This window comes from Labeo rohita, chromosome 4, assembly GCF_022985175.1.
Source record: "Labeo rohita strain BAU-BD-2019 chromosome 4, IGBB_LRoh.1.0, whole genome shotgun sequence".
NCBI lineage: Eukaryota > Metazoa > Chordata > Actinopteri > Cypriniformes > Cyprinidae > Labeo > Labeo rohita.
The window spans coordinates 23,218,310-23,237,511 of NC_066872.1; the positions used below are offsets into that span (position 1 = coordinate 23,218,310).

The 19,202-nt window shown below is 33.9% G+C and overlaps 1 protein-coding gene across 2 annotated transcripts in view; it reads right to left on the minus strand.

Moving 5' to 3' along the window:
* tbc1d22a (TBC1 domain family, member 22a) overlaps positions 1 to 19,202 on the minus strand; it is a 153,815-nt gene that overhangs the window by 123,655 nt on the left and 10,958 nt on the right. For both annotated transcript variants that reach the window (XM_051107327.1, XM_051107328.1), the window contains exon 5: positions 1,738 to 1,808. In XM_051107327.1, coding sequence (XP_050963284.1) covers positions 1,738 to 1,808 — 71 coding nt within the window. The remainder of the gene's footprint in view (positions 1 to 1,737; positions 1,809 to 19,202) is intronic.

Consider the following 19,202-nt stretch of genomic DNA (forward strand, 5'->3'; position numbering starts at 1 on the left):
TCAAGTCAAGATGACAGATGAGGTAGCCGTAGGCAAATGAAGGTCACACGGGTGAATTGGATGTTTCTATGTGTGTGTGACCACACACTAGTCTAGAAGGGGGTCAGAATATCAAATATCCTCCTCTATTCTATCCCATTTCGGACTGACACTTCATCTATCAGTGTGGCAGGAGGGCACACTGCCGCCTGTCTGTGTGTCAGAGGGTACGACAACCATAACCTCCTCATCGTGCCAGTCCTGTCCTGGGGGAAACTTTACACCAGTTACGTTCCAGATATCTTTCATCTATTATTAAAGTTGAAAAGTGTAATTTTTTAAATCGTAAAATGCTTTTTCCTTTCTTAATATGCAGATTGTGCACCTCTTGAGACAAGGGGAGGGAGGTTTACCTGCACAGCACTTAACTGTTGGCCTACAGCTCAACCCCTTAAACCACACTGCAATCCGGGTCACGGCACCAATTTATATGGTCTGAATTCACACCGCTTCGTGAGGGGTTCAAATTTGCATTAGTCTGCATCAGAGGCAGGGGACTGGAAACACTTCTAGCAACGAAAGCCCCATTTCATGTGTGGCTGGATCCCGAAATGTCAGAATGCAAATGCGTAACAACGTGTCATACTGTCAGCACTGTCGCAAAATGTATTAAACATTACTAATAGTCATTCCATTAGTCTTTCCAGGCATAAACTTACTCAAAAACATGCGACACTTTCTTCAGAGGTGTGAAAAAAACAAGCCAAACACTCAGTGGTCAGTAGTGTGTGCATCTGCACACAAATTTGAAGGTTACTTTATCACCAACTTGAGTACTGAGGTTTCCTAATGCAACAGTATTGCATATGCTAGTCTCTCGAAAGAAAAAACAAGTTTTGTTTAGAGCAAAAGAAAACCAACCTCCACTATTTTTCTTTACAAATCCTCATTTTGTATTTGGAATTTGTGACCGGTGTTTTGTTTTGCTCTCTCCTCTGCGCTTCTGCGTTCATCACCATTCTCTCGTGTGCGCGCATATGACAGTTTATAAAGTATTAAACAAGGATATTTTTCTGACAAAAATGCATGTATTCACCCAAAAAGGCCTTTATGAATCCCCTGGAGCTGTGTGGAGTGCTTTTCATGATGGATGGATGCACTTTATTGGATATCAAAATCTCAACACCCGTTCACTGCCATTATAAAGCTTAGAAGAGACAGAACATTTCATACTTAGAGATACCAAATTGATTTTTTTCCTTTCATCTCTGGACTTTTTTTTTATTCTGAACCTTGTTTATAGAGCAAGTTAAAGAAAGAGCTTTAATAACAGCAGGCACTACAGCTGGCATGGACAAAACAGCATGATCCATTTCTTCCCAGCATGATTTGAGAATGTTCCAAAAAGCATCTTGTGTGATAAAAAAAAAATAAGCAAGTGTATATGATTCCGCTCAGGTGGTCTAAAGGTCTGTCTATCAGAAAAAAGGTTTTGTACATTCACTGATTCATGTTTTGCTCAACTATTGAAATGGTTTAATGTACCATTACTTTTTATACGGCTGGACCTCTGAGCTTCCAGGCAGAAGTCATCCTAGAAGTCATTAGCAGGAAGCCTAATTACTTATAAATGTGTATTTATGTAGAATGCATTATGTATTCTTTGATTCATCTTGTAATGGATGTACGCTGTAGTTCTCTAATGAGCTTGACCATTTGAAGTAGGATTTCACTGTGCGCTGAGATTGTTCCACTTACTGAGAGCAGCTTCCATGTGATTGGGCGCACCTGCCGTGGAATTCCAGACCAGCTCAACTTCCGAAGCTCCTCTGAGGAAAGAAAAGATATTTATTAGGCATAAAGTCACTACTTCAAGTAGTAGTATGCTAGAGTATCAGTAGGCAGAGTCATTTCAAAGTTACTGTAATAATGAATAAAGTGAACTATGAATTATTCACAACGAGACCATGCAAGTGCTTAAAAAAAAAAAAAAAAAAAGAGGGGGTCAATTTTGACAAAGACAACCATGGCGCTCTGTAAACCATTCTTACGTAAACCGTTCCACTGAACTGAATGGCAATTTATGCAAGAATACTTATATAAATGACTTCTGCTGAAAGTTGTTCTGCTCATTTTTCCTGAATGAGGCCCAGCTGTGCACATGCTTAGTTCAGCGAGTGCCGACCAGTTATCATCTTGGAAGTAAACAAGGCTTAAACACAGCTATTTTGCATTCAGTTCAGGTTCGTACAAGAATACACCTTCCTTTTTCCAATCAAATCAAAAGGAGGATGTAGGAAAATCATGGCTGATTTGTCAAGGATGCATACAGAAAATGTACATACTACATACAGTATAACATGGTAGTATTTAATTCAAATATGCGTTGATATGTTCAAAACAGCAAATACACCACAAGGCATCTCTGATGAACGGTTTTTCAACATCTGAGATAGTAATCGGGCATATTTAATAGTGTGGACAGCCTGCAAAACAGGATTTAACCCACAACATTTGAATTCTATGTACACACCATGCTTTCAATGCGCACTGCATAAGTGTGTATTTGTGAACCCAAGAGTGCTAACGTGAATAAATCTCAGTGAGGTAAATTGGACTTTTAAAATGGACAAGGAGTCCCTGCAGAGCCTTAAAAAGTGAAAAAACACTTTAATACCAAATATTTCTCATTTCGTATCTGTATTGCATATTTCAAGGGTTGATGGCAGCGATCATAATGTGTTGAATGTGGATTACTCATTTCTCAGGGCCTTGAAAACAGGCTGCAGTGTAATGTGCATACATTTTATTTGACATCAAAGATAAATCTAAATTTTAAATCAGAGGTAGGTTTAAAAATTCATACAATAGACGGAATGTGCCATGAATACAAGAGCCTTCTGGGGAAAGTGTTTTTTTATTCTTCTGAAAACTAACCTTTTTGATATCGGAGCTTGATGTTTCTCGTGCAGTTTCTTTGTCAGGGCAAAATGAAGAGTGAAGCAAATAAATAATGAATAGTGTTCTTATGACTGCCATGCAAATATGAGTGACTGAAAACATAAACAGGGTCTACTTATTCACACATCATTCATTATTATTGATAGCAATACATTTACAGAGATGCCTCAAAGGTTTACGCTATCAAGTGTAATTTTTCGAAAAAAATTGACCTAAATTATTTTCTTGAATTACATGAGAGGGACCACCCAGACTTTTATTTTATCTAATCTGCAAAAGGAAATCATTCAGAAAACATGACTTTGATATATTATGATTACAACATCTCAACACGTAAATTAAGCAGAAGTGGCATTTTTAATTAAATATGTCCTTGTTACATATATGCTATTGTAACAAAAGTAAATGATGCATAATTGCCAGTAACTAAGCCCATACAAATTGTACGTACATGTGATAATTAATATGATTCATACATAATTATCATTTGTAGAAATACACTTTAAAAAGGACACATTAAAATAAGGCAGCAGCACTAAGTGCAAATAGCAATATATGCTATTACACAGTAATTGATATACACTAATAAACTAATTAGATGCTATTTATGCTAAGTGAAAATAGCTATTTGCTATTTTCAATATGCTATTTAAGTGCATATAATGATAGATTCAACTCACACTGAAAAAAAAAAAAAAAACATGGAAAATTTACCTATACAATAATCATGCTATTTATACTACTTAGTGCAAATGGTGGCAGATATCTGCACCTCAGCATTGTAGTACATTATAAAACAGCATGCAATAATAACGTATTGAGTGTAAATGATAATATTTATTATTAAAATTATTTATTATTTATTATTATTAAAATTATAAAATGGATGCCGCTTTGGGACAATAAAAACCGCCCAACACCTAACCCTAACCCCTCCCTATAAACACCTGAGAGGTACGTTATTTTCCACTTTTCAATTACTTACTTCATTTTTATTGAAAATAAATGCCTTTCTGATGTGATGTGAGAAGTGAAAAAGAAAGAGGAGGAGTTTGGCAAAAGGCGGATTCGAACTCGGGTCAATCACATCAAAATAAAAAGATAAACACCTGTGAGGTATGTTATTTTCCACTTTTCGATTACTTACTTCATTTTTATTGAAAATAAATGCCTTTCTGATGTGATGTGAGAAGTGAAAAAGGATAAGGAGGAGTTTGGCAGAAGGCGGATTCAGACTCGGGTCAAGCTGGTGGTTAGCGGGGTCTTTTGCAATATTGTCTAACCCTACCATGCATTGGTGGATAGAGTTAGTGTAAACAGCCTCTGCCAACAAGACAGGCTATTTTCACTTAGTGTAAATAGATACTCCATTCAAATTTATTAACAATTAACATTAATTATTTATTAACAATTAATTTTTACAAAGGTGTTTCGGCGAATAGCTTCCCAGAAAACAATGGGAAAAAATACTGCAAAAGTATCTAAAAATATTTGTTGATTCAAAAGTAAAAATTCAAGATTATTTCAAAGAAAACAAAGCAAAGCAAAGCAAAGCTACAGTGTGACCATTTCAGTGACAATTTGCGACTATGAAAAAACATTCAGGAGCACCAGTGCGAATGACCCGATCAGCATATTTGTGTTTGTGCTGAGGGGAGCTTCAAAGGTTTCTACGTGTTTTTGCAACGTTGCGTAATGTATCACAGACACGTCTCATGAATCCTTTCATAAACAAAATGTAGAGAGAGTGTAAATAAGAGATTCATTGTGCAGTGTAGAGAGCTTCTTCGATTATAATGGAACTTTGTGAAATTGCGATGAACTAAGATGAGTAACAGCTTTAAAAGAATTTTAAGGAAGTCTGTAAATGAGATATTGATTTAATACAACAGTTAAAAAAAAAAAAGAAGAAGTTAATATTAAGTGACTTACATTGTCTAACTATAACACTATTGCCTGATTTTGATTTGCACCTTCAAAAAAATTTGGAAAAAGTCACAACTGAGCTGCACATCTCCATTCAAACACAGCAGTGTTTAGTTTATGAATGAACGTGCGTTTTTAAACAAATTTACTGAGTCAATGATTCAATTTCCCATTCATAAAGACAGTCACTTGCTTTATTCCTGAATGAATCAACCCTTAAACAAATCAAATAAATGAATGATTCAGTTTTTAATCAGTGACTTCCCGCCACCTACTGGCAGTTTTAGTTTCATTTTTAAGTGTCTTTTCAGTTATTTAAATCATTTAATATTTATATATTAAAAATGTTACATTCAAAACATTGATCTCAACATGAATTTATAAATTTGATTGCACTGACACCTCTGAGCCTCATTAAACATATGAAAATACACCTACAAGCCAATTTTGTGTTCCTCTGTGCCACCTCAGTAGTACAAATTAATTTTGTTAATACCGATTTCATTTAATTGGTAACTTGTTCTTATTCTGTTGTTTCAATTAGAAATTTTAAAACGCTTATAAAATGTAATTTTTACAAAAATGTACATAAAACATGACATACTTTTAATAAAGTTGGAAAAATGCCACTACAAAGGTAAAAACTAAATTCCCCTGTAAAACACTTTAAGGAGTCAAATATCACCTTGTAATGGGAAGGCTCATTTTTGATCAGATTTTTTTGATTATTGATTAGAAGGTGCTCCTGAAATATTGACTGTGCACATACATTTTTAAAGGTAGGAGCACAAGTGCTCCTAAAAAGAAAAGTAAGCGCAAAGCCCTGATATACAGTTCTGCTTTGGTAATCTAGTCACTGTCACTTTTAGTGCCTTTGTTTCCAGGCAGACTGGTAAGGAAACCTGTGTCCTTACACCTGGAAGTTCATCCAAACAACAGAAACAAGTGATTCAGCCAGCTGTTGCCATGTGCAATATGTTTCAGACACAAAGGAGGACATGCCACCAGAGGCTGAGAGAAGACAGATGGTGGAAAATAGTCATGAAAAACTAAATTATGACTATGGAGCAAGAAACTTAGATCAAAAAAATAAACAGTTTAGAAAATCCATTTAAAATTAGAACAATTCATTTTGTTCAAGTCTAAATGTATCAGTCCTACATCCCATTCACTTTTACTGCAGGGAAAAGAGCAGCCTAAACATTCTTCAAAACTTCTCTTTTTGTGTTTCACGGACAAAAAGAAGTCATACTGTACATACTTGGAAAAGAAGGTGAGTAAATGATGACAGAATAATAATTTTGGGTGAATTATCTCTGAATCTCATTTTGGGGGTCAGTCATGCAGTAATCTAGATCTTCATAAAGTCTTCATTAAGCTATATATCATTATAAAAGACACAATTTCCAGTCTAATGAATGCATTTCTGCAGATCTTCATGGTGCTTGTGCAATACCTGTGTGGCTAAAGTGTAAGTACAGAGGGCATGAGTGTGTGTTCTCTCTAGGCAGGTATGCTGGTGTAGTATATGAGGACGGTAGGCTGTCCTGACACATTGAAGGCTAGCTTTAATGCGCGTGCTGCTTTACGCAGGAACTTTATAGGGAAAGCGCTCAATTCATTAAACACAGAGCCACTCAAGGGTGTCTCCTCGGCTCGCACCTTTGAACCCTCATTTGCGCTGTCAGCCGCAGAAATTAGTCGATGAATCTTGTGCCCTGGCACTTAATTAAACTATCTGTTATATTTCCTCCACGTGGCATTAATCTCACAACGGGGGGAGAGGAAGAGAGAGGAATTAGACGGTCACTATTTCATCAGCTCATTGTTGCTGTCTTTGTCCCTCTGGAGACAGTGACCTCAAAAGAGGTTGCGACCATCCGGACAGTTGCTCCTGAAAAGCTGCCAGCTAAGTGAGTCACACAAAACCTGTATAAAACATGTCCGTATAAAACATATATAGCACCTTAATCAAAAGGATAAAAGAGCATGTTTATATCTGTAGCTTAAAGGAGAACTCCACTTCGAGAATAACAATTTACAAATAATTTACTAACTCCTTTGTCATCCAAGATGTATGTCTCTCTGTCTTCAGTCGTAAAGAAATTAGGGTTCTTAAGGAAAGCATTTCAGGATTTTTCTCCATATAATAGACTTCAATGGGGCCCCCGATTTTGAACTTCCAAAATGCAGTTAAATGCAGCTTCATAGGGCTCTAAACAATCCCAGCTGAGGAAGAAGGGTCTTATCTAGTAAGGCTTTTTTCCGAAAATGAAAATTTGTATACTTTTTAAGCACAAAAGCTTGTGTAGCACTAGCTCTGGGATGCACGTCCACAACGCTACATACTACAGAATCCCGTTGAAAGGTCACGCGCGACTCACCACCTGACTTACTGGTTCTTTCCAACAGTGGAGTAAATATGGTCCATTCTTGACAGCACGGAGATTCCTGCTCCGTTGGCATTGGTTGGCATTTTCCACACGTGCACCACCATGTCTCGTTTGAACGTGGTCTGCCCGAGGCTTGAGAAACTTGTCTCATCACAGCAGGACTTGTGTCCTCTCTCTGTCTAAGTTCATCGACTTTGCACTCTGGCTCAAAAAGGTAGGGTATGGCGAAATTTTTTCATTTTCTCCTACAACTTCAGAATCGTCCGACATCGTACGTTTTTGTCTGTAAACAGCGTTAGACTTACTTTCACTTCATTAGTCTATGTATGTTCGCTTTGTAAACACTGGGTCTGTAGTTCCGCCTACATCGCGCGTGACCTTTCGGCGTGATTCTGTAGTATGTAGCGCCGTGGACGCGCATCCCAGAGCTAGTGTTATACGAGCTTTTGTGCTTAAAAAGTAAACAAATGTACATTTTTCGAAAAAAACAAAAAATACCAAACATTTCGCTAGATAAGACCCTTCTTCATAGGGTAGGATCGTTTAGAGCACCTTGAAGCCGCATTTAAACTGCATTTTGAAAGTTTAAAATCAGGAGCACCATTGAAGTCCATTATACGGAGAAAAATCCTGAAATGCTTTCCTTAAAAAACATAATTTCTTTACGACTGAAGACAAAGACATGAACATCTTGGATGACAAGGGGGTGAGTAAATTATTTGTAAATTGTTGTTCTGGAAGTGGAGTTCTCCTTTAAATAATAAAATCGTGATTATTCACATTTTATTTTTATGACAAATAAAAATAAATCTTTAACTTCCGAACTCTTTTTACCACAATCCTAAATAAATAAATAAATAAAAAGGTATATCATATTAATTTATATTATATTATATTATATTATATTATATTATATTATATTATATTATATTATATTATATTATATTATATGGTATTTTTACCATGTCTAAATAGAATATTTCTTTGCTGTGACAGTAATAAATACAGTAAAAAATAAAACAAAATATTATTTTGTGGTGAAATATGACCTTGATACATTTTCATGAGAACTATATGCATCCCACTTTTGTACACAGTGTGTGTATCGGTGTGTGATTGTGTAACTATTCTTTCCCACTCTAAGGCCACCCTTTCATTTTCTTTATCTAATTTGTGTGAGGGCTGTTTATTTATGTGCCAATACTGTTTCCACAACAGATTCTTCTTTGTTAACTCCACAAAATAAAAGGAAGCCAAGGAAGCAATAGAGATATATTCTCAAAACACTAAATGATTATTCTGAGACATTTGGACTTCTTGACAGATGACTTTCTTCATGTTTAAGTTTCACTAACACAACTCAAGTTCATATTGTATCATATTCAACTTCAATAAGCATATACACCAGTATTAAAGTCCTTCATGTTATACATAAGATATTCATTCTGAAAATAAGATGGGTGTGAGCACAAACAAACATATTTCACCCAAAAAAATATGGGTGAAAGAGTGCCGCATCTCATTTTTAAGAACACAGCCCATTTCCATAAATCTGTTATCTCTTTAACACACGGCTAGCCATCATTTATCAAACAACATTAATGAAAAATTTAAAATAAGTAAGAAAATAAATAAATGTTCACCATTAATAACAATAATAAGAAAATAATTTGCACTCGTATGCTGTTTTAAACCATCATGGCATTTTTATTTCATAGAAATCTAAAAGAAAATATTATGCAAAACTATCCAAGCGGTTCTTATCCATAAAATAAATATTAATGTGGACTGAGGCTTACAAGCAGCAAAAAAAAAGGTGCCATGAAACTATCATTAAAGTAGTCTTTATGACTCCATTAAGTGTATTTCAAAGCGTCTTTGACATTCCACATTTGGAACAATACGACTGAGTAAAATTATGACAGAATGTGTATGAATAATTCTTTTCTTTCTTTCAGTTCTCTATTACGTGCAGAATGAATATTACATTATACCGCAGCCCATTATGCGTTCTTTATAAAGAGCACCAGGTCTCCAGAACACACTATAGATTAGAAAGTCTTTCCAAGCTTGTACACCTTTGTGTTGGCTCTGCGCATCAGTCGTCTAGTGCTCTTTTGTGTGCTTCAAACACTGCCGCAGACTGAATTAAACACAGGAACTCTGAATGGACTAACACAGGCAGTATGTGATCTATAATCCCCCAAAGAAACACTACAACTACTAAAAAGAAAACGTATACTGCCACTTCATACAGGATTTCAATGGTTCATGTGAGAGTTTATTTAAGGGACAGAGGAGGAAATAGCCCAGACACAGAGCGAGAAAAATAAACGGCACAATCTATTTGTCAGGGGACATGAGGGCTGTCAGTCATCGCGAGTGAAAAAGAAAACATTAGGGGGTCAGAACTCAGTATTTGAGTGATATTTAAATACCGCAGTGATGTGAAACAACAGGTCCCGATGGAACATATTCCACTACAAAAATAATCCACTACTAGGATGCAGTGATATACAAAGATTTTAACAGCGTTTAGCCTCATTCACATTAATTCAGCTGGCACTCTTACCCAAGCAACTTATACTGCTTTTAAATTATATTTATACATGTTGTTTATTCCCTAGGCAGAATTTATGTAGGTTTGATGAAGGTAAATGTTAATTTTTAAGACATTTTTTAAGACCAAGTAAATTTAAAGAATAAATTAAAGAAAAAAACACAATAGGTAGATACGATCTATAAATATAAATGGTTGCAAGCCCTATTTTTAGCAATGTAAGTTTATCTCTGTAGCAAAAACTACAATAGATTTGTGATGCATTTTAAGCAGAGATGAACGCTATACCATCACTATATCAAGACTTGCATACTGTACATAATCATTTAAAGAATTTAGTCTTTTTTGTTGTTCTCCTTTTTCATTTATTTAGATGAAATGTAATTCTGGACCACAAAACCAGTCTTAAGATCCATGGGTATATTTGTAGCAATAGCCAAAAATAGTTTGTATGGGCCAGAATTATTGATTTTTCTTTTATGGCAAAAATCATTAGGATATTAAGTAAAGATCACGTTCCATTAAGATATGTTGTAAATTTCTTACAATAAATATATCAAAACTTAATTTCTGATTAGTAATATGCACTGCTAACTTTAAAGACAACTTTTTTGCACCCTCAGATTCCAGATTTTCAAATAGTGGTATCTTGGCCAAATATTGTCCTGTCTTAACAAACCATACATCAATGGAAAGCTTATTTAGTCAGCTTTCAGATAATTTATAAGTCTCAACTTCAAAACATTGACCCTTATGACTGGTTTTGTGGTCCAGGGTCACAAACAATAAAAAAAAAAAAAAAAAAAAAGAAATTGCAATTTATTGTTATAAAAAAAAAACAACCATTAATAATAAATTTCAATATCAGTGTATCTCTAATTGACACAACTGAGTTATTTTTTTAAACATTTTGATTAAATAAAACCATTTAGTTTAAGTGATTTTTTAAAAATATCTATAAAACATAAATTGACCATTTTGGTCTGCCAAATTTTAATGTAGTAATTTTAATCAGGGGCTCACTGATGGACCCATAACTGTAAGTATGTATGTATGTATGTATTTATTGTTTTATCACAGGTATATTTAAAGAATTTTAAATTTGAATTGTGAAGAACTGTAGAATTGTGCTCAGTCTTTTCTTCTGGTTTAAATTCTAAATGTTTGTTTTTGTTGCATTATATTTATGATTTTATGTTGTAGAATATTTATTTTGTGTCTGCCATGTAATAGCCGACGAAGCTGATATAGCAATTAATTTAAAGGAGAACTCCACTTCCAGAACAACAATTTACAAATAATGTACTCACCCCCATTGTCATCCAGGACGTTCATGTCTTTCTTTCCTCAGTTGTAAAGAAATTATGTTTTTTGAGGAAAACATTTCAGCATTTTTCCCCATATAATGGACTGCTATATGGTTCCCCCGATTTTGAACTTCCAAAATGCAGTTTAAATGTGGCTTCAAACGATCCCAAACACGGTTGTAAACGATCCCAGCCGAGGAAGATCTAGCGTAAAGATCAGTTATTTTAATAAAAATTATACAATTTATATACTTTTTAATGCCGAACACTCATCTTGTCTTACTCTGCCTGGACTGTTTTTGTTCCACAGTTAGTGGAATGTCGAAATCTCATGTTGTCCCTCAAATTCAAAATCGTCCTATATCGCTGTTTTACCTTTTTTGTTAAGGGTGTTTGATCTTTTTTGCATGTTCACTTTGCAAAGACTATGTTGGAACTTCTGCAATGATGTAAAATGATTTTGAAATGATTTTTGAAGTTGAGGGAGAAACATACCCTTTTTTGAGTTCAAGGACTGCAAAGCAAGATGGCCGTTTGAGATTAAAAAGTATTTAAACTGTATTTTTTTTTATGTAAATAACCAATTGTTTCGCTAGATAAGACCCTTCTTCCTCGGCTGGGATAGTTTACAACCGCATTTGGGATCATTTGAAGCCGCATTTAAACTGCATTTTGGAAGTTCAAAATCAGGGGCACCATAGCAGTCCATTATATGGAGAAAAATGCTGAAATGTTTTCCTCAAAAAACATAATTTCTTTACGACTGCAGAAAGAAAGACATTAACATTGTGGATGACAAGGGGGTGAGTAAATTATTTGTAAATCGTTGTTCTGAAAGTGGAGTTCTAATTTAAATACAACCGAAAAATGAATGTTTCTAGCACAGGAAAAATACCACTGTGGGGGCTTCCCTAAATAAGTTGATCTTACAGTATTGACATTTTGGTGCTTCTTCATCTTTAAATAAACGCCTATGAGTCAGTCTAATATGCCCTATCCACTAAAACATTAAAAACATGTCGGTGCCAACAGCCTCATGGTTAATGTGTTGACATACAGCGCAACTGCGCTCATGGCAACCCAAGTCTGATTCCCGTCTTGAGGTCCTTTACCGATCCCGCTCCCCTCTCTCCTCCCAGCTCTTTCCTGTCATCTCTCTACTGTCCTATCACAATAAAAGCACCCCCCCCAAAAAAATAAATCAAAAACAGTAAAAACATACAGGTAATTATTGACGTTTATTACTATTAATAGCTAATGGTAATTATATTGGTGCACATAAATAAACATAATTAAATACTTGTTCTTTCCTGTATTCATTCAGTTGAAAACTGGCTTTCTTTTGCCTTTGTTTTGTTTTGGATAAGTGCAAATACATTATTAATACATACATATTTAGATGCTGAACATCATTCAAAGGCTGGAATTTATCGAATTCTATATATTTTTACTATATCACCTAGTCCTGACAGAACGGTATGCTCATACGCATAAAACGTCTTTATTCTGAGCTGTAAAACTTTAGGTTGGCACTAAAACTCGTAAGGTAGATTTTTGAATGGCAGCAGTAAGTCATATAAAGGACACTGCAGCACGTGGCAGAGCCATAAAGTAATGCAGCTCTTGTAAAGAGATACTTCACTGTATTAACGCAGGCTGCTGAGGATGATGATATGTAGTTCAGGTGTCTAGGGAGCATACAGTAGACACTTCCTCTGGGGTCTCAGAATAACTGCACCGTTGTATTTCATTGATTGCATTATAAATTATCTTTCTCTTTCATATGAATTGCGTCATGAGCCAGGTACACCCAAAGCCAGGTGACACATTTCTGGACAGGAATAAAGTTTGTAAAAAGAGAAAACTTTGCTTCGGTGCAGATTTAAGGCCAGTGTGTGTGATTCAGAAGTTCGGATATCTAAGAAATAACTAAAGTTGGGTGTAAGACAGTCTAACAAAGTGGTTCTCAACTAGAGAGTCGTAATCCTAAAAATAGGTTGGATGGCTGTTCTAATAAGACAATGCTAGCTGCAACACTGTAAAATAACTATGTAACTGTATATAATAAAGACGGAGGCTTATCACATTTCTGAAAGGGAAAAGAAAACACTTAAGATGTCATCTAAAACATCAATATTATAAAAAAAAAAGAAAAAAAGAAAAAAAACGCTTCAAGAAATTTCATTATTATTACTAGCCTTTATGTTCATCATTTTACATGTTGTTGGGTCTTAATGAATTTTAATGTTTAATTTTAAGGATATTTTTACTTACTTTTGTATAATTATTAGGAAGCAATCAGATACTGAAACACAACTAGCTGAGAATTACTTCTCCAACATAAACTGTTCAATACAGAAATATTTGAGACTTGAACTCAAAACATTTACTGCCACAAAAATATGGGAGGACAAATAGTTTTGCAACTTCCTAAGGTTACCGAAAGTTTAAAAACTCGCCTAAAAAAGGGGTTCATATAGATGTCAATTTGCAGCAAACAGAAATGTCATGTGGATTGAGAGTTGGTGATTTGAGGAGACATGAACAACCAGAAACCATCGATGATGTGACACAGCAGAGTTTAGCTTTATGCAAATGTCTACTAGTGCAAAGTGGAGGAAGAAGGCTTAAATAGCGCGCTATGAAATCCGTTTTATTTTTTCCCAAATTTCGTTTTTTTTCCATTTAAATTTTTCTGGATTCCGTTTTTTTCTGTTTAAATTTTTCTTAACTCCTTTTTAATGGTTAAATTAAATTGTATTAATCAAAGAGCATGTCTAATTAATTAAAATCATGAAACTTTTACAATTTCACATCAATTTAATAATAGTTTAACAAAAAATGACATGTTTAGGGCCCTATGAAATGTTTTATTTTTTCTGACCATATGTTTTATTGTTTATCAAATTCTGTGTTTTAGCATGTCTAATTATTTGAATGCATACTTAATTTATTCAGATGTATTCTTAAAATAGCCTTATAAAAGGTTTACCCTCAGAAATTCTGTGTTGTGTATTTAAAATGTTCTGGTTATCAAATGAAGGCATAATACATTAATTTAATTTATCTTTTAATTATTGAAAATTAAGCAAACTTTTTTTTTTTTTGCCAAACAAAGGGGAAGTTACTATTAAAATTAAAACATGGAAGAAATTTTGTGTGATTATACCCTAAAAAATAATGTTTGTTTAATTTTTTAGTAGTAGTAGTAATAGTAATAGTAGTAATATATATCTGGCACAATGTCTTTAGTTAAATCTGAGTTTTATTTTGACGGGTTGCCGTGTCTACCTTTACATTTCTGTGTGTATATGATGTAATGCTAGTTTTCTAGCATTGTAATGCTAGTTTTTTGACCTACTTTTGATTAATTCATTCAAACTTTGACAAATTCCGTGACATTCTGCGTTATTCAGTAAATTCTGTTTTTATGACTGGATTTCGCGATTCCGTCCGTTGTTTTCATAGGGCCCTAGCTTAAATTAATATTGGAGCTGTCAAACGATTAATCGTGATTAATCGCATACAAAATAAAATTTTGAGTTTGCCTAATATATGTGTGTGTACTGCGTGTAATTATTATGTATATATAAATACACACAAATTAATGTATATATTTAAGTGAAACGTTATGTACACAATATTTTTATTTATACATAATATGAATTATATAAAAATTATAATAAATACATATACTTGTGAATATTTCTTAAATGTATACATGAACGTGTTTGTATTTATATAATCGGGATTAATCGTTTTACAGCCCTAATTAGTATTATTATTATTATTATTAACATAATTAATTTAATTAATGCTATGTTATAATTAATGTTTATTAAAGTGTCGTCATATACTCACCACCCTGTTCAAAATCTGTATGAATTTCTTTCTTCTGTTGAACATGAAAATTTTTGTTTTCTTTTTTTTTTTTTTTTTTTTTTTTTTTAAGAAACTGGTTACCAACAGTCTTCAAAACATCTTTTCTGACGTTCAACAGCAGATTTTTTTTTTTTTACACTATCCCTTTATTATTATTATTAATATATTAAAAATAAGCAACTAATATACTTAAATGCTTAAAAAATTAATGATTACCAAGATGTGAACTCAAATCATATTTCCCCCTTCTCAATAACTATTTTTAAAGTTCTTGAAACCGCAATCATTTAAAGGAGCATTGGGGGATCTTTGAATAAAACAAAGGTTGAGAACTGCTGTTGTAGTTGTAGCTGTCTAGGATAGGAGACATACTAGTGACCAAGAGTAGTACAGGGACTTAATTAGTATATTATAGGAATTTAATAACTTGCAACTGTCAGTTTAAGTTTGATAATAATGACAGGAAAACATACTTCAAAAATGTGATTGAAATTCAATGTGGGTGAGTGAGTACTAAATTTAAACACATTTAAGTAAGACTCAGAAGTTAAAAAACAGGTGCTTCATTCACATATGGGATTGGTTCACCACAGTTAATTGTGTCTCGAGTGCTGCCTGAAAAGATTTGATTGCTCAGCAAGGTTATTTGAACAACTGTCTGGAGTGCTTCATGACTCCAGAGCAGATTCAGGTGACCTTGTTCAGCTGTAGACTGCTTAAACAAAGACCTTGATGTGAGCAATATTTTGTGCAATATTTTATATTTCTCTCCATGATGAATTGATACTATCACTGAGCCATAAAAAAACAACATTAAACACAGGCTGCTAATATTGACTTTGTAATAAGGCACTAAGAAGTACGCTGTGATTTTAGCATTTTAGTACTTTAGTACAAATAAAATACCACGACAGCATATTAGTTTTAGTGCCACGTTAAAAAAAAAAAAAAAAAAATCTAAGATTACGAGATTAAAGTGGAAAGTAATATTTCAAAATAAAGTCGAAATTACGTGAACAAAGTCAAAATACTACGAGAATAAAGACGAAATATTACGAGAATAAGTCAAAATACTACAAGAATAAAAACTAAATATTACGAGAAAAAAGTCAAAATACTACGAGAAAAAGGTCAAAATATTTCGAGAGCAAAGTCAAAATGTTTGGAGAGTTTAAAATCGTAGAAATTAGAATATTCGCAGAAGTTAGAATATTTTGAGAGTATGGCCTATATTGCGCAATTTTCAACTTCATTCTCGTTATCTTCAGGGTTGTTTTTTTTTGTTTTGTTTTTTTTTAAATGGCACTAAAACGCTGTCGTAAAATTACAACATAGGGCCAAAACTCTTTAAAAATGAAGTTACATTTATTCAATACAACAAATACAGTCAATCACCAATTTTACTAAATTTATTTTACATTTCAGATTCATTTATGCGTGAGTTCAGTATGCGTGAACTCAATACAGTCAATACAGTTAGAGCATGTCAGAAAAACTCCTGTCTCGTTTTCTTTCCCAACTTTAAAATCGTCCTACATCGCTGCAGAAGTACCGACCCAGTGTTTACAAAGTGAACATGCAAAGAAGATCAAACGCCCTTTACAAAAAAAGGTAAAACAGGTATGTAGGGCGAGACAGGACAGGAGACAGGAGTGTTTAGACATACCCTAACTGTATTGACCCGGATTACAGAAACCACGCATGCACATCCCAGAGACGAGACAAGACGAACGTTTGAGGTTAGAAAGTAAATAAATTGTCAATTTGTTTAAAAAAATGACTGATCATTTCGCTTCGATAGATTCTTCCTCGGCTGGGATTGTTTAGAGCCATTTGAAGCTCTATTTAAACTGCATTTTGGAAGTTCAAACTTGGGGGCACCATTGAAGTCCACTATATGGAGAAAAATTCAGGAATGTTTTCCTCAAGAAAGATAATTTCTTATCAACTGAAGAAAGAAAGACGAATATCTTGGATCACAAGGGGGTGAGTAAATTATCTGTAATTTTTTTTTTTCAGGAAGTAGACTTCTCCTTTAAGCAGAATTGCTTACTGATCTTGTCTTTCACATTAATCTAATGCCAGCACACATACAGCTAAGTGCAGACTTCCAATGCAAATGTCTTGTTTTCAGCTTTAATAATAATAATAATAATAATTAATAAACAAGTCAAAGATATTTTGATATCAACTTGATGTATGCTAATATATTTGTAGGACTTACTTGAAACTAACTTCTGTTATTCTTAACTAATATGCTGTTAAAGGATGTAATAACGTAATGAAGTAGTTAAAAATCACACTTAAAATAAGGATGTGCAAAATAATTCACAGTATTTTAGGAGCTTTTTAGATTATTTTAGATTTATGCTGTAGTAATGGTAACTGGCTTAAAGTATAAACATCCTTATGCCCTCATAAATGAGAAATATTAACATTAGCCTACTGCTTCTAAAACAAAAATCTTTTAAAACACTGATATTTAATAAGTTAATTATGAGTTAAAGGTTTACTTCAGTATTAGCATCAACATAGTGGAGTAGTTTATTTAATTCTTTACCAAAACGTAAATCACATGACTGGAAAAATTAACTGCATAAAGCTTCAACCTCAGAATACTGTACGTGATGCTAAGATGCCATGGCAATGACAAAAAAGCACTATAAAAGTAGTGCTGTTTTATTAATACACAACTCTTGCATTACATTCCAGTATTCTAAATACACATGTCTGTATGAAGAACAGATGTCAAAAATCTCATGGGTTTTGTCATTGATCAAAATGCGGCAAGTTAATATATTTTATGAGCACTGTGAAAAATGTCTAAAGAAAAGAGATGCATACAAGAAGTAATCCCCACACAAATCATATTTCTTTAATACTCTATATATGAAAAAGTGTCTCTAGGAATCCTTTCAAAAGCTCAATGCCAGATTCTCAATATAATATTCTTGAATTCCATAAAGAATTTCGGCATCACAAATGGCACTAAACTAAGCGGATTTGAATCAGACTGCATTTATAGTATTGAAGTCGAGCACTAACAGAAGAATCATCTGTGTTAAGCGCACGAGAGCACCACAGCTCCCCCAACTGAGACACATGGAGAGAAAAGGTAGTCAGACAGTAGTGAAAAGGGTTCAACAGAGGTGATACATCACCATGGCAACAGTAGACAGCATCACAGAGTAATTGCTTCCTGTGAATGTAGCAGTCTTTCTCTCACTCATAGAGGTAAAAGCTGACCATCTGATGGCATCCCTCTTAAAAACACATCTGTCAGGTACTCATTAATACAGTGACTGAGAGACGACACCAAACGCTTCAGAAACAAGAGCTTGTAAAAAAAAGAAAATGACTTTTGCTCATTATTGTGTGTCAGATATGACAAATTGAATGTCTACGTACTGTTTTATCTATTTTCAAAGACACTTTGGTACGATGCTCCAATACACGACCCATTAAAAATCTGGACATGTTAGACTAAAACGTTCTTATTATCTTAACAATACTGAGATCTAAGGTTTACACTTCAATGCTTGAAATTCATTTTGTAGACAGAAGTAAACTGTGCCTACCTATTTATTTAAAAACTTTTGGTTTTGAACGATATCAGCATAAATCCTTATCATTTTTGGTGCAAATACATTGAAGTAACTTGGCATTATCATTGAAGACCAACAATAATACTTTTCATTTTGATTACATAATACCGGCAATATATACATGTGTAAGTCAGACATGCCCCTTTGCCAGCTGTGATGCCTGGTTACTGGTTTAAACTTTTTAAAAAGATTTTTGGGTCAGCACACCTTAATAGCTTCAACAACTGATTGCCAATTAAGTTTAGAATACAATGAATTTAGGCCCAGATTATGCAGAGCTGTAATAGCTGCTAATGGTGGATATTTTGATGAATCAGAAATTTACGTTTTTTCTATGTATAAACTGTTGTAATAAAAAAAATGTAATAAAATATGTTTTCGTAGTTTGTGTTGTCCCTTATCAGTGCAAAATTATCACAAATTAAAAAGGATTTATGGCAATATTGTCCAAAACCCCACTTTTCTAGGGCGTTTACAAACTTTTGAAGGGCAGTGTATATGCAGACACTTCCATTCTTCTTTCCTTATGTACCTTCTTCCTTACATTCGTATGCACATATGTACTTCCTTCATCAAGTATGTATGCATG